Genomic DNA, 17,166 nt, shown 5'->3' with positions numbered 1-17,166 from the left:
ACGTGTGTGTGTGTGTGTGTACACACACGTGTGTGTGTGTGTGTACACACGTGTGTGTGTGTGTGTGTGTACACACGTGTGTGTGTGTGTGTGTGTACACACGTGTGTGTGTGTGTGTGTGTACACACGTGTGTGTGTGTGTGTGTGTACACACGTGTGTGTGTGTGTGTGTGTGTACACACACGTGTGTGTGTGTGTGTGTGTGTACACACGTGTGTGTGTGTGTGTACACACGTGTGTGTGTGTGTGTGTGTGTACACACACGTGTGTGTGTGTGTGTGTACACACACGTGTGTGTGTGTACACACGTGTGTGTGTGTGTGTGTGTACACACGTGTGTGTGTGTGTGTGTACACACACGTGTGTGTGTGTGTGTGTACACACGTGTGTGTGTGTGTGTGTACACACGTGTGTGTGTGTGTGTGTACACACGTGTGTGTGTGTGTGTGTACACACGTGTGTGTGTGTGTGTGTGTACACACGTGTGTGTGTGTGTGTACACACGTGTGTGTGTGTGTGTGTACACACGCGTGTGTGTGTGTGTGTGTACACACGCGTGTGTGTGTGTGTGTGTGTACACACGCGTGTGTGTGTGTGTACACACGCGTGTGTGTGTGTGTACACACGCGTGTGTGTGTGTGTGTACACACGCGTGTGTGTGTGTGTGTACACACGCGTGTGTGTGTGTGTGTGTACACACACGTGTGTGTGTGTGTGTGTGTACACACGTGTGTGTGTGTGTGTGTGTGTACACACACGTGTGTGTGTGTGTGTGTGTGTACACACACGTGTGTGTGTGTGTGTACACACACGTGTGTGTGTGTGTGTACACACACGTGTGTGTGTGTGTGTGTACACACACGTGTGTGTGTGTGTGTGTGTGTACACACGTGTGTGTGTGTGTGTGTACACACACGTGTGTGTGTGTGTGTGTGTACACACGTGTGTGTGTGTGTACACACGTGTGTGTGTGTGTACACACGTGTGTGTGTACACACGTGTGTGTGTGTGTGTGTACACACACGTGTGTGTGTGTGTGTGTACACACGTGTGTGTGTGTGTGTGTGTACACACACGTGTGTGTGTGTGTGTGTACACACACGTGTGTGTGTGTACACACACGTGTGTGTGTGTGTGTACACACACGTGTGTGTGTGTGTACACACACGTGTGTGTGTGTGTGTACACACACGTGTGTGTGTGTGTGTGTGTACACACGTGTGTGTGTGTGTGTGTGTACACACGTGTGTGTGTGTGTGTACACACGTGTGTGTGTGTGTGTACACACGTGTGTGTGTGTGTGTACACACGTGTGTGTGTGTGTGTGTACACACACGTGTGTGTGTGTGTGTGTACACACACGTGGTGTGTGTGTGTGTGTACACACACGTGGTGTGTGTGTGTGTGTACACACACGTGTGTGTGTGTGTGTGTACACACACGTGTGTGTGTGTGTGTGTACACACGTGTGTGTGTGTGTGTGTACACACGTGTGTGTGTGTGTGTGTACACACGTGTGTGTGTGTGTGTGTACACACACGTGTGTGTGTGTGTACACACACGTGTGTGTGTGTGTGTGTACACACACACGTGTGTGTACACACACGTGTGTGTGTGTGTGTACACACACGTGTGTGTGTGTGTGTACACACACGTGTGTGTGTGTGTGTGTGTACACACGTGTGTGTGTGTGTACACACGTGTGTGTGTGTGTGTGTGTACACACACGTGTGTGTGTGTGTGTACACACGTGTGTGTGTGTGTGTACACACACGTGTGTGTGTGTGTGTGTGTACACACACGTGTGTGTGTGTGTGTGTGTGTGTGTGTGTGTGTGTGTACACACGTGTGTGTGTGTGTGTGTGTGTACACACACGTGTGTGTGTGTGTGTACACACACGTGTGTGTGTGTGTGTACACACACGTGTGTGTGTGTGTGTGTACACACACGTGTGTGTGTGTGTGTACACACACGTGTGTGTGTGTACACACACGTGTGTGTGTGTACACACACGTGTGTGTGTGTACACACGTGTGTGTGTGTGTGTGTACACACACGTGTGTGTGTGTGTACACACACGTGTGTGTGTGTGTACACACACGTGTGTGTGTGTGTACACACACGTGTGTGTGTGTGTGTACACACGTGTGTGTGTGTGTGTGTACACACACGTGTGTGTGTGTGTGTGTGTGTGTACACACGTGTGTGTGTGTGTGTGTACACACGTGTGTGTGTGTGTGTGTACACACACGTGTGTGTGTGTGTGTGTGTGTGTGTACACACACGTGTGTGTGTGTGTACACACACGTGTGTGTGTGTGTGTGTGTACACACACGTGTGTGTACACACACGTGTGTGTGTGTGTACACACGTGTGTGTGTGTGTGTGTACACACACGTGTGTGTGTGTGTACACACACGTGTGTGTGTGTGTGTGTACACACACGTGTGTGTGTGTGTGTGTGTGTACACACACGTGTGTGTGTGTGTACACACACGTGTGTGTGTGTGTGTACACACACGTGTGTGTGTGTGTGTACACACACGTGTGTGTGTGTGTGTACACACACGTGTGTGTGTGTGTGTGTGTGTACACACACGTGTGTGTGTGTGTGTGTGTGTACACACACGTGTGTGTGTGTGTGTGTGTACACACACGTGTGTGTGTGTGTGTGTACACACACACGTGTGTGTGTGTGTGTGTGTGTACACACGTGTGTGTGTGTGTGTACACACACGTGTGTGTGTGTGTGTGTACACACACGTGTGTGTGTGTGTGTGTGTACACACACGTGTGTGTGTGTGTGTGTGTGTACACACACGTGTGTGTGTGTGTGTGTACACACACGTGTGTGTGTGTGTGTGTACACACACGTGTGTGTGTGTGTGTGTGTGTGTGTACACACACGTGTGTGTGTGTGTGTGTACACACGTGTGTGTGTGTGTGTGTGTACACACACGTGTGTGTGTGTGTGTGTACACACACGTGTGTGTGTGTGTGTGTGTGTGTGTACACACACGTGTGTGTGTGTGTGTACACACACGTGTGTGTGTGTGTACACACGTGTGTGTGTGTGTGCACACGTGTGTGTGTGTGTGTGCACACGTGTGTGTGTGTGTGTGTACTGTCTGCTCCCTTTTTTTGCCATGGCTGAGGAGCAGGATATACCCACAGGCTTCAAGGAATGTACTAAGTGCAGTCACAAAATGCTGTATAGGGACTTGCACACTCTGTGCATTTACTCCCTGGGCCTCTACCACCTACAGGAAAACTGTGCATTTGTCATTCCTTTAACCACTGGGTCCTGGTTGAATTGAAGAATAAACTGATTCTGCAGGGTTTATTACCATTGTCCTTTAGTAAGGCCATTTCCAGTAGTGGCCCAAAATCTGTTGCTAAATCTGGGTCAGTTCATTCGAATCCTACTTCTTCTAGCTCTAAAAGTTCCAATAGAGGGAAGAAGAGACCTTTCTTGGCTCCATCAGACCCCTTGGATTTGAGAATCTAAGTCTTCCAAGGCCTCTAATTCCTTGATTCAGTTGGTGCCTTCGGCACCAAGTACTTCCTCCTCGGGTCTGGCACCTTCGGCTTCGAGCCTCTCTGATCTTGACAGGTTGGAGCCATTGTGGTCAGATCCAATCTTCAGTACCATTAAGCATGTCATCTCTCTGCCAAGGACATGGTACTCACCTTCTGTAAACCCTGTGCCTTCGAGGGTACTATCTCCATTTTTAAGCAGACCAAAGATCTACATCTACATTGTCTTTCCGTTCTACCAGAAGCCTTACAAAAGAGGATGTGGAACGGATGGTCCAGAGAATTTTGTGGGCTCAGGGCATTACCAAGTTCCCCTAGGCTTCGTCCCAAATGGTCAAGCCATCCATTCCTCCTTTGACTTCAGGACAAGTTTCTGAGTTCTCTGATCCAGTATGCCTGGTGACTTCTGGTTTGAATCTGAAGATTTCCCTTTCCTCGGATCAAACTTTTGCTCAGAGCTCTTTGGCCTTCTCTGAGCCAGAGAGCTCTCAGATCAGTAGTGAATCTGGTGGACCACAGGTGCATTCGACTCCTAGACCTTCTGAACAGTCTCTGCTCCTCTGGGCTTCCACGTAGGTGAGCTCTGCACCAGCTTTAACCCTGAGTGAGCTGTCTTTGGAGTTAGAGAGGACTCCTACCCACAAGCATGCTTTTTGGAGATGGACTCCCTCTCCACTCAACAGTCAGATTTTGGGGCTGTGGAAAGGGCTATAGCTGCCTCTGCAACTAAGATTTCACCTTCCCCCCCTTGGATCCACAGTCCCATCTACGGCCCCTGTGCACATTTTCTGATCAGGATGTTCCACAGGGACAGCAGCGGGATCATAGGCCCCAGGATACCTGTCTGGGTATCCCTGCCTCTTCTGATACCTCCCCAGAGTATCCCACTGAGGAGGTCCCTTGGAAGAGGACTTGCAAGAGGAAGCATTTGGACTTCACTGAGGAGTCGGCCACAGAAGACACCGACCTTGATGAGGGAGAGGAATCCCCATGGTCACCTTCTGAGGATGTTTTCATTGGGGACAGCTTGGATATCATGCAACAGAGAGGTGGCTGGCAATCCAGCAATCCTTCACCTGAAGACTCAGTGTATCTGGCGGCCTTCGGATCCTGACCATCTACCTCCTGCATCACTCCACCCACCAATGAGCTCATTGAGTTGATCTCTTGGAGGGCATGGGAGCGCCCAGATTTCATTGAACCAGTTCCCCAGAGACTAAACAAGATTATTACTGTGCCAGCTGACAAAACTTTTGGATGAAAGGGATTGCAGTAGATGTCATGGTGGTGGTGGCAGCTACTAAAAAGTAACCATTGGAAGAAAGTTCCACTGTTCATCCTCGAAATAAGGACTCCAGGATGATGGATATATACGGGAAGGGAGTCTTTTTTTCTTCAGCGACTGAACTACCTTTCCCATTTCAGCAGATTGCAAGCTGACAAAGGAGTTTTCAGATACCCTCAAAGGAGCCATAGCTGAGGGAATCCGAGAGAAGGTTGCTTCCCAAATGGAAAACCTACATTCTGTAGCTAACTTTTCCATAAGGCTTATCGGTCATACAGCTGAAGGAATGAGTAGAGCGACAGGTTCCGGCATATCGGTGGAGAAGGCATGCCTGGATGCACCTGTGTGACTTTGCAGAGCCTTCGTTCATCAATGCTTTGTTTGACGGAATGTCCTATTTTCGGTCCCAAGGTCAAAGACATGTTATCCAGGTGTGAGAAGAAGGGTAAGACCCTTTCTGCTAGGGGCATACATATTTCTGCCCCTTGGAGACCTTATCCTAAAGGTCAGAGAGGAGGGGGGCAAAATGTGGTTCAGGAAATCGCAAGGGTCTTACCAAGATGCACAGAGTTCCCCCAGGGGCAGAGGGGGAACAATTCTGGAAGGCACCACCCTTGTGGGAGAGGAGGCTTGCAGAACCAAGGGTCTAGGGAGTCTTTCTTTGGGGAAACCCTTTCAGCACTCCTGAAAGGAGGCCTGATTGCCTCCTCTGGAGGCAATTGAGGGTCAACAATCCCTGCACCTGAGACCCTGGCTAAAAGTAACCACCGATTTTTGGATGCAGAGGATAGTATCCAGAGGTAATCTAATCCCTTTTTCTAAATACCCACCCACCAACAGAAATCCTGGACATCCCACCCAGTCAAAGGGATCAGGCAGTTATTCAAATTCAGAAACTGCTGGACAAAAGTCATCCAAGAGGTTCCCCTAGACCAAAGAGGATTCGGAACTTACTCAAGGTTCTTTTTAGTTCCAAAGATAAGAGGTCTGTAGACCAATTCTGAATATCAGCAGACTAAACAAATCAGTTCAGTGCCACAAGTTCCAAATGGCCACAGTATAGTCCTTACTTCCTTTCTTGGAACAGGATGACTGGATGTGCTCCATAGACCTTCAGGATGCATACTACTCCATACAAATGGACAGGCAATCCAGAAGGTACTTATGGTTCTGGCTGGGAACTTGTCATCACCAGTTCAGAGCGCTGCCCTTTGGTCTTGCCATAGCCCCCAGGGTGTTCACCAAGTGCATGGCAGTGATAGCGGCTCACTTGAGATGACAAGGATTTCAGGTGTTTCCCTATTTGGATGACTGACTCATTTCTGCCCCAACCAGGCATCTGCTTACTCAGGCAAGAGACTGTTATCCAAATATGTTCAGAACTAGGTATAATCATAAATTACGGAAAGTCACTCTTGGATCCCACTCATAACACTGGAGTTTATCGGAGCAATTCTGGACACAAATCAGATAATTGCAAAAAACTGAGGGTAATGCTATTCAATGCCAGAAGTGTAAACCTCAAAATGCATGCACTTGAGGCACTCCTCAATATGGAGAAAATCTATATATGTGCAGTAACAGAAAGCTTGTTTAAGGCTGCAGAGGGCACCCCAGCACTACCAGGCTACAACCGATACATTTCGGCCACAAAACCCGGATGAAATACAAAAGGTGGGGGAGTATCCATATTCATCAGGGATACTCACACCTCCAGGTTAGTGGCAGAGCACGATACTTCAGAGATCATCCACGTGCAACTAACAACGGGCAAAACTGCTATTCAAATTATAGCTTGCTACAGATCACCCACCATGTCCCAGGACTCCCACTCCGCATTCCTGCAAACACTGGGAAACCTAAAGGTCCTGCCAAACACCCTGTTATTGGATGATTTTAATTACCCAAACATTAACTGGGAGAACTACTCAAGTACAAACTCCCTTGCCCAAGGTTTCCTAGAATTTATAAACTCAAGTGCCCTGGATCAACTGGTCAACACCCCCACCAGAGGTGACAACACATTGGACCTGGTCATCACCAACATAGGCGACTGGTGTTCCACACTGGAGGTCAATCCCTCGCTGGTTAGATCTGACCATAAACTAATCACTCTGGATATCCACATTCCGCCACCACCCCCGGTCAAAGAAACAACTGTGAAAAACTTTTCAAAAGCAAAGTTCACGTTACTTAAGACCAAGGTGGGAAGTTTCAAAGCCCCCATGCTAAAGGATAATGCTGTCCAAGCTGCAAAATCCTTTACTGATGCACTCTACGGGCACCTACAAAAATGCATGGATCGTGCTATCCCAGACAAAACCAAGACTTACTCCTCCAAGAAAAGGAAACCAGTCTGCTGGACCCCTGCCATGAACAAGCTATACAATAGAAGGAGGAAACTAGCACAGAAAAGAGTAAAATCCCAAGAAGGGAAGACATCCCTGATCAGACTCGGCAAGAAACTACGTTCCCTCATAAAATCATCCAAGGCTAGCTTCAAAAGAAAAATTGCCATGGACTCCAAAGATAACCACAAGGCATTCTTTAGCTATATCTAGAATCGAAGTGGCAATTTTCAGATCTGCTCGGAGTTGGTGCAGAATGGCACAAAATACACTGACCCGACCGATATAGCCAACATCCTGGCAGACAGGTTCAGTGCAAACTTCACCCCCCTCACCCCCAGAAGGGCCCATAACTATACCAGAAGAATGTAGTGCCTGTGAAATCACAGACTCAGGTTAAAACAGCCCTCTCCAAAGCCAAAAACACAGCCTCAATGGGACCGGATGGTGTCCCAGGCTGCGTGCTACACAATCTCAAAGATGAACTAACCCCTCACCTAAACACACTGTTTAAACTCAGCCTCTCCACAGGCTATGTGCCCACAGAGTGGTGCACAGCAAAGGGTTTTTCCGCTACACAAAGGTTGGAGCCACAACGGACTCCGGGAACTATCGCCCTATAAGCCTGACTAGCTTGGTCTGCAAAGCTATGGAGTGCATCATCATGGATCTCATTAACAGAGACACTGGAAACCTGCAAACACTGGACCCTACCCAGTTCGGTTTGTTAAGGGCAGATCATGCCTCCTAAACCTGGTGGACTTCTTTGAGACAGTTACCAAGCCTATAGACGAGGGAAAGGTGGTCCACATACCCTATCTAGACCTCGCAAAGGCCTTTGACACCATTCCCCAATCAGGTATTATAGACAAGCTCACCAACCTGAACATAAACTCCTACGTCATGACATGGCTTGGTAACTGGCTCACGGACAGAACCCACATGGTAAGAGTTGCAGGAGCTAGGTCTGACTCTAAACCGGTTACAAGTGGCGTTCCCCAGGGGTCAGTCCTAGGACCCCTCCTGTTCGGCATATACTTCTCAGAGGTACAGGCAAGCACAGGAGGACTATGGCTGACCAAGTTTGCAGACGACTGCAAACTAGGGACTATAATTGACTGACACAGACATCCTCCAAATTGGCCTCAAGCTAAATGCCAAAAAGTGCATAGTCATCCCCTTTTGAAAAAAACAAAGTACCCACAAACTACCACATAGGTGGTAGCCCCTAAATACGGAAGACGTAATAAGAGATCTGGGGACCCAAGTAGATGGTATCCTCTCCTTTGATAATCACATTGCCAAAGTGGTTAGAAAATCCTTCTATGTGCCCTACCTAATCACAAAAGGGTTTGCATCCAGATCGAAAGACGTCATTGGGCCCCTTTACACATCACTCATCAGACCCATCATAGAGTACAATGCCCCATTTGGGATGTACCTTACAAGACACCTGCAACAACTGGAAAAACCACAGAAGTACCTCACCAAGAGGATCACTGGCCTCAAGCAGATGCCCTATGCAGCTCGACTGAAGAAACTCCAGCTGTATTCTGTTGCATACCGCCTACTCAGAGGTGATCTCTGCCTGACATACAAGGCCATGTCCAACCCAGAATTAATGGACATGCTCCATCTAAAGAAAACCATATCCCCTCGAGCCACATGCTCCAGGGATCTAAACCTCACCACAACAGTAAATAGGACGTGCTGGAGGGATAGATTCCTGTCCCAGAGACTTCCCATGCTCTGGAACAAGATTCCAATCTACATTAGGCAGAGCTCCTCGCTAACCCTCTTCAAGACAAACCTTGATGAGTGGATGGGAAACCAAGTTTACCCCATTGATCACTTCAATGGCTCTGCTGGACAGAGGCACAGGGAACTAATCTAAGGGGGCTGTGAAAGTCAACACATTCCGGCTAGGCTTATAAATGCTTTCAGGAAGTTAGCCTAGTACCTACCTATGAACTTCCACAATCCGGAGTACTAACAGTCAGGTGCCAAACACACAAGCTACTCCAGAAAAAAAGGTAGCTGCTCATCATGTTGGTAGCTGCTATAACCTTAGTCCCGCTTGTGAGATTTCACATGTGAATACTACAGTGGCTTCTGGCCTCCCAGTGGTTAATTGTTCACCAGCCGATGTCTCACCAGATGCTAATTACGGACACCTGCAGAACGGACCTATCTTAGTGGACTTATTCAGATCAGGCAATGCAGGAATGATTCTTTGTTCTCCCACAACCTCAGGCCATGGTGACCATGGACTTTTCCCAAATAGGGTGGTGGGGTATTATCTGGTGAAGACTGTTCAAGGCACCTGTTCTCCCGATGAGGCCAATTTACACATAAACATCCTGGAGAATGAGGGCAGTGCTCCTAGCGTTGCAGGGGTTTGTCTGTTCTTCCCCTGGGACATTGGAGATTCAGTCAGACAACATGTCAGTAGTCTGGTACACAAACAAACAAGGAGGAACTAGATCAACTAGGTCCAGAAGCACTCATTGTGTGGCAGTGGGCGATATCATCCAACCGCTTTCTTGTAGCAACCCACATTCCAGGAAAGACCAGTGTGATTGTGGTCAAGTTGAGCAGATCTATTTTAATGCCTCACAAGTGGTCCCTCAACCACAAGATATCAGAAGAAATTTTCCGGAGATGGGGCCAACCCTGTTGCAACCTCTTTGCATACCCAATAAACAACAAATGCAGCAGCTACTTTGCCTTATCTACCCCCCCCCCCCCACCAGGGATTCCCTGAGGGATGCTTTCACACACGATTGGCCTCCCAGTCTCCTTTACATCTTTCTCCCTACTCTCTTGATTCCCAGATTTCTCCAGAAAGCAAATAGGTTGCAGAAGACAGTAGTCTAATCACTCCATTTTGACCTTGACAGATCTGGTTTCTCTTCCTTTGGCCTCACTTATGGGAATGACTCTGGAACCCTCTCCAGACTTTCTGTCACACCTGACAAGACTAATTTATCCCAGTCTGTCCATCCTGAAGCTGATGGCTGGGTTTCTCCAATTCTGTTTATAGCCAGACAACCTATGCTGTCCTCCCCAGTTCATCATATTTTGATATCTCATAAACAATCCACTCAAAAGCTGTATAGAAGCAAATAGAGAAGGTTTGCAACTTGGGATGAGCAACAGGATGTAGATCCCTTCACATCCCTTTTCACTCTGTTCTAGATTTTTTGGCTCACCTCTTTGACAAATGGGGTGGCAGACTCCACTATTAAAGTGCAATTAGCACCTATCTCTGTTTTTCACTTTGGGAAAGATAACTTGTCACTGATTTCCAACAAGCTTTGCAAGACTTTCTTGAAAGGGACCTTATTACTGAGGCCTCCCCACAAAGATCCCTCTTCTCCTTGGGATCTTAACTTGGTGCTATGTTTTATAGTGCAACCCCCATTTGAACCTGCAGTGACATTTGATATAATATTTTTGTCTTGGAAGACCATTTTCCTAGTAGCCATTACATCTTACAGTAGAATATCAGAATTTCAGGCCTTATTTTCCCAGCCTCCATACCATATTTTATAAAAACAGGGTTTCCCTGCACACCAACTCTTCCTTTATACCTAAATGTTTCTGAAAATAAAATTAATCAAACCAATCACTTGCCTGTGTTCTTCCCTAACCTCACAAATAAAGGTGAATATATATTGCATCTATTGGATGTCCATAGACAGTTGTGTTTTTGTCTGTACAGGACAAATGAATTTAGAAAGGCAGATCAATTGTTCATTTCGTTTTCTGGCCCTAGGAAGGGCCTGCCAGTGTCCAAGGTTACTCTAGTGAAATGGCTTTCAGATTGCATTACCTTTATCTATACCAAAGAAGATATAGCCCTTCCCAGACCTGTCCGAGCTCATTCAACCAGGGCTTTGGCTACTGCTACTTCAGCAGTCTTTCAGAGTAATGCATCCATGGATGAAATTTGTGCAGTGGCCACTTGGACAAATCACCATTACAAGTTGGATTTGGTCTCCAGGGGAAGACCCTCCTTTGGTTCGATGGTTCTGCGGAATATTCTTCCTGGAGTCCACCTAGGATTAAGGTAGCTGTGGACTCTGTCCCATATGTGAGGATGAAATGAAAAATTTACAATATCAGATAAAGAAGTTATGCACTTACCATGATGTTCCATCTGTATTGGAGATTTTTCATTTCTGCTTACAGTCCCTCCCTCCAAGCCCCCAAACTTTGGTTTCTGGTAGAATGGGAAGCATAATTGATGCCACTTTTTATCTTTTCCATATTCCAGAAATGGTCTCCTTTACAATCCTCTCATAAAAATCTTGTTATATATTTCTTCTTCTGGGGATAATCCTAGCAAATAAGATCTGAAGTAACAGGGAGAGGTGCATTGTGGGTAAGGGGAGATGTCCAAGAGCTTTTTGGTTGCCACAAGCTTAGTAATGGCCGAGTCCGATCCGATGGTTTGGATCTAAACCCATATGTGAGGAGAAATGAAAAATCAACAATACAAATGTAACTTTATGGTAAGTACATAACTTCTTTTTTTCATATTGTCTAGTTTAAGCTGCAGATGTTTGTGTACTCTTTATGAAGGTTGCAAAATTGTTTTTAAAAAGTTTTTGTAATACCTTATATCTCTTTCTCCAGGCCTCCACTGAAAATGGGCACCTACCCAGTCAAACTTTCCTGGGCTATGTCGATGAATAAATACATTTTCTCCTAGTCCTACATGAGCTTCCACTGTCCCAGGCATTTTCACTTAGTCTTTGAACCTGCAGTCAGAATACCACCCCAGCAAACCTTACAATGGTGCCCATTAACCTTGCTAAGTTTTAGGAGGGTTCATTTACTTAACTAAGAACAAACAGAACCACAAAGGTATGCCAGACCATTTGAAAGGTGATACTGCATTCCTCAAAAGTACAGTAAACAATTAAGACTTAGAATACAGACATATACATACAGTTATTCACTACACATTCCTTTCAAAGAAAGTAACCATCATGATTGAAAAAAGTCAGGTAAAATCACAGTGAGATCATGAACTAATTGTTATAATAGAAATAAGACCGGAAATGTGTGAAGTAGATATGTTTTTCTTTTTGGCAAAATGGCTGCCACCTGCTTTGTATAGATCAGTGACCTGCTTTGTGCATCTTTGTATAGCAGTGCCTCCCCCCAACCCCAATTACTTTTATTTAGAAAGTTTTCCTACAACACAGATTCATCTCACATGCATTATATAGATGTACAGGACTTGTAAAGCTCTGAATGTGTCTTCTCTATCCTTGCCTAACAGACTTCATCTACTTAATGCCAAGTTATAATCTGCTGCTTGTTTTTGTAGGCACTTCTAGGATTGGGGATGTGTACAAAAACACAGATTCTGAAGACTTGATATAGCTCTCATTTTCTCAAAAGGAGTTATTCTGTAAATGTTGTAGGAATGTTAGCATGAATGGACAAAACTTTATGAAGATTGTTGGTACTCCTTTGTTATCAGAGAGCAATTCTTTAACTTTGTTTTCTTCTACCAAGTTTCCATTTTTTCTCATTTTAATACTTGATCTTGCCCTCTTACTGAATATCCTGACAGCTCCTTTGTTACATCACGGTACTCGGACTTTTGTGAGAGCTGATACTAATTTTGCCTAGTTAGGTCTGTATTCATATCCTACTACTAACACTCAGATGTTGATGCTGTCATTGCAGCCTACAAACAATTCATGTGACTGAATACAGTGCTGCTTTTATGTACCTGGCTGCTGCTGATCCCTTATCTGATACATCTGAAGTCTGACTCAAACAGGTATTTACTCCCTTCCTTCCAAAAGCAGTGCTACTGGCCTAATCAGGTATATAAACAGACAGCTGAGTATAATTCCACCTCAGTGCAACAACTGTATCTCAGCCCTGACTGCTATTTCAGTTTTAAATTAAAGAATAGTATTCTATTTGGACCCGCAGCTGTAGTTTTCGTGTGGCAGTGAGTAATAGCCTTTTGACCACTTTTTTATGATTCAGTTGTGTGTGTGTGTGTGTGTGTGTTTGTGTGTGTGTGTGTGTGTGTGTGTGTGTGTGTGTGTGTGTGTGTGTGTGTGTACGTGCGCACGCACGCAAGTGAGCGATGCATGTATGTGCATGCGTGTTTTTTTATTTAAAGGAGTGCCTGTGGATGATACAGCTAACAGTATGTGAAAGAGCAGCATGAGCTCAAGTTATAGTTTCATTTTATTCTTAAGGTTTTTGTGATAAGCATGAGTTGTTAGTAATACCTTTGAAATTACTGCATTACACAGGGGTTGTTTCCTAAATATACTAAAGGCTTTAAACATTTTGTGCTATGTATTTTCTTTCAACATTTACTCACTTTTGCATTTGCTTTCAATCTCAATATTAGATGTCATGTAATAAAGGAGAGTCCAAGCAGATGAAAGAAGAAAGTGACTATCAGGTAATTCGTTATATGCATAGTAGATACATTTCTGTTTAACACAGTTACATAAAGATGCACTTATTAATTATCATATTTAGAAGTCTGACTAATAGTACTTAATAAACTTATGTTTTAAAACTGTAGTAGATTTGACTTGATCCAAAATGACATTGATTTGCTGGTTTCACGAAAACTTTGTGCTGCATAAACTTCTTGATCCTGGCAGGAGGTAGGTATGTTAATTAGGAAAAGAGTCCACAGTCAGGAGAATACCAGTATGTCACACTATGCTGACCACTGCGACCTTATACTGAGAAGGTACAAAATGCCTTAACTATATACAGCAGTGACAGACTGTGATTGAGTAAAGCCATGGTTGTCCTACTGCTAGTGCCACACTCCATAAAATGTGGCAAGACATAAAGACCCCCAATAATAGTACAATCCATTCACTTTCTGTCACTGACTGAATCTCCTCAGTGCTCACACCCAGCCTGACAGCAATCCTAAGCCTTCTATTTATTTGCTGATACCAGCAGCACTCTTCCTGATTTTCTAACTTGGGCTGGCAGCACCCAAGAGTCTGCCACAGTCTTTTACATCATGCGTAATGGTGATTCCTCTCAGCTTCTGTACCCAGTCTGGTCAATCACTCATCAGAATGTTCATCTTCTTTGCTGCTTGACAATTCCCTCCTCCATTTAGGTTTTGTATGCTTTAGTGACTGGATTGGGCGGCCACAGTGGTGCAAGGGTTAGCATTGTTGCCTCACAGCAAGAGGTTCTCTGGTTCGATCCTTGGCTGGGGTGCCTTCTGTGCGGAGTCTACATGTCCTCCCTGTGGTCGCGTGGGTTTCCTCCGGGTGCTCCGGTTTCTTCCCACATCCCAAAGACATATGCTATAGGTGGATTGGACACTCGGCCCTAGGTGTGAGTGTGTGCATGTGTGTGTGCCTTCTGTGGAAGGTTGGGTGCTGGGCTGGCAACTCGACATCGTAAAACTGCACTGCCAATCATGAGTGGACAGGTGATCCGCCATGGCGACCCCTCAGGTCTCTCAACAGCAGGTACAAGTACGACTCAGTCATTGTCCACGCTGGTGTCAACGACCTGAGACGTACCTCCTTGGACTACATGAAAAGGGACATTGAGGAGCTCTCTGATTATGTAGCCCAGGCAGGTATGACCCTGACCTTGAGCAGTATCCTACCTTCACCTAGAATGATGCCACAATACAGTGATAAGATGATCAGCTTTAATAATTGGCTTAAATTCTGGTGTCATTCAAAGGGGATCCAATGTCTGTCTGCCTGGGATGACATGCTGGACAAGCCACGCTGCTTCACAAGGGACGGCTTGCACCTGTCACCCTGGGCTTCCGGATATTGGCAAAGGCTCTTGCCACCCCATAGTGCCTTTTTAGGCAAGGCTCAAATTCTAAACCTACCACCCTAGAACACCAAAAGGAAAAAACTAAGGGTAATGCTGCTCAATGCCAGAAGTCTCACTCTCAAGATGCACGCACTCGAGGCCCTTCTCAATATGGAGAACATCGATGTCTGTGCTGTGACAGAAACCTGGTTCAAGGCTCCTGAGAGCACCCCAGCACTAACAGGTTTCACCTCATATCATGCGTTCGGCCCCAAAATCCGGACAACACCAAGAAAGGAGGGGGGGGTGTCCATATTCATAAAGGACACCCACACCTCAAGGTTGGTGGCAATGCACGATGCATCGGAGACCATCCAGGTGCAATTAACCATAGGCAAGACTGCTCTGCAATTTGTAGCATGTTACAGGCCACCCTCTCAAACTCAGGAACCTCACATGGCCTTCCTGAAAACATTGGAGGGATAAATGTATCTCCAAACACCATCATACTAGGTGACTTCAACTACCCTAATATAGACTGGGAACACTACTCAAGCCCGAACACTCTAACCCAAAGATTCCTGGAGTTCATAAACTCAAATGCCATGGAACAACTAGTCACCATCCCCACAAGAGGAGAAAACATACTTGATCTCATCATCACGAACATGGGATCAAAATGTTCAACACCAGAAGTATACCCCTCACTGGTGAGATCAGATAATAAACTAATCTCGCTGGAGGTCCTCATCCCGCCCCCACCTGAAACAAAAAAGACCACAGTGAAAAACTTCTCAAAAGCCGATTTCACACTTCTAAAAACTAGTGTGGTCTCCTTTAAGGCTCCTGAGCCAGTGGTAAACATTACTCAAACCGCTGAATCACTTACAAATGCCTTCTACCAGCACCTACGGGACTGCATGGATCAGGCAATCCCAAACAAAACTAAGACTCTCTGTACCAAAGGCAAGCGTCCAGTCTGGTGGACCCCAGCCATAAACAAGCTCTACAACAAAAGGAGGAAGCTACTACAAGATAGAGCAAAATCCTTGAAAGGTAAGACACCTTTGATCATTATAAGTAAAAAACTAAGAGCTCTCATAAAATCATCCAAGGCAAATTTTGAGAGAAAAATCGCCAAGGACTCTAAAGACAATCATAAGGCCTTCTTTAGCTATGTTAGAAACCTAGGAGGAAACTCCCAGATATGCTCAGAATTAGTTCAAAATGATGTGAAAATTACTGAACCTACACACATTGCTAACATACTGGCTGACAGGTTCAGTGCAAACTCCCCTCCCCCAAAAGGAGAGATATCTATTCCAGAGGATTGTAGCCCCCAAACATCTCCAACGCCCAGGTGAGAACTGCCCTCACTAAGGCAAAAACACAGCATCCATGGGACCGGATGGTGTCCCCGGCTGTGTGCTTCATGAACTCAACGAGGAATTAAACCCACAGTTAGGACAGCTGTTTAATCTTAGCCTCACCTCAGGATACTGCCAAGGAGTGGCGCATGGCGACTGTGGTCCCACTTCATAAGGGCGGTGCCTCCACAGACCCTGGAAATTACCGCCCCATTAGCTTGACAAGCCTTATCTGCAAAGCCATGGAGAGGATCATAATGGAACTCATAAATAAAGACATAGGGAACTTGCAGACTTTGGATCCAACCCAGTTTGGCTTTGTCAAAGGCAGATCCTGCCTCTTAAACTTGGTTGACTTTTTGAGACAGTCACCAAGGCCATTGATGAGGGAAAGGCAGTCCATACAGCCTACCTCGACCTGGCAAAGGCCTTGACACAATACCCCACTCAGGTATCATCGAAAAACTCATCAGCTTGAATGTAAACCCATACATCACAAGATGGGTTGCAAACTGGCTAAGTGATAGAACCCACAGGGTCAGAGTTGCTGGAGCCATGTCAGACTCAAAGCCTGTCACAAGTGGTGTCCCACAGGGCTCAGTCCCGGGTCCACTCTTGTTCGGCATCTACTTTTCTGAAGTACAAGCAAACACAGGAGGGTTATGGCTGACAAAGTTTGCAGATGACTGCAAACTGGGCCATAGTCGAAAACACATCTGACACAGATATCCTCCAGAAGGGCCTCACAGAAAGCGGATAACTGGTGCCAGAGCCATGGCCTGAAGTTAAACGCCAAAAATGCATAGTCATACCCTTCGGAAAAACAAG

At 45.9% G+C, this 17,166-nt stretch overlaps 1 protein-coding gene across 1 annotated transcript in view; it reads left to right on the top strand.

The window, feature by feature from the left end:
- The window catches only part of CHKA (choline kinase alpha), a gene marked incomplete in the record, with an annotated part of 620,299 nt that overhangs the window by 329,747 nt on the left and 273,386 nt on the right, over positions 1-17,166 (top strand). Inside the window, 1 exon segment of the mRNA XM_044059444.1 lies at positions 13,566-13,619. Within this exon segment, the coding sequence (XP_043915379.1) occupies positions 13,566-13,619 (54 nt within the window).

This window comes from Protopterus annectens, chromosome 17.part0, assembly GCF_019279795.1.
Source record: "Protopterus annectens isolate FY-2018-M chromosome 17.part0, PAN1.0, whole genome shotgun sequence".
Lineage (NCBI taxonomy): Eukaryota > Metazoa > Chordata > Ceratodontiformes > Protopteridae > Protopterus > Protopterus annectens.
This window is presented reverse-complemented; position numbering and strand designations above follow the sequence as displayed.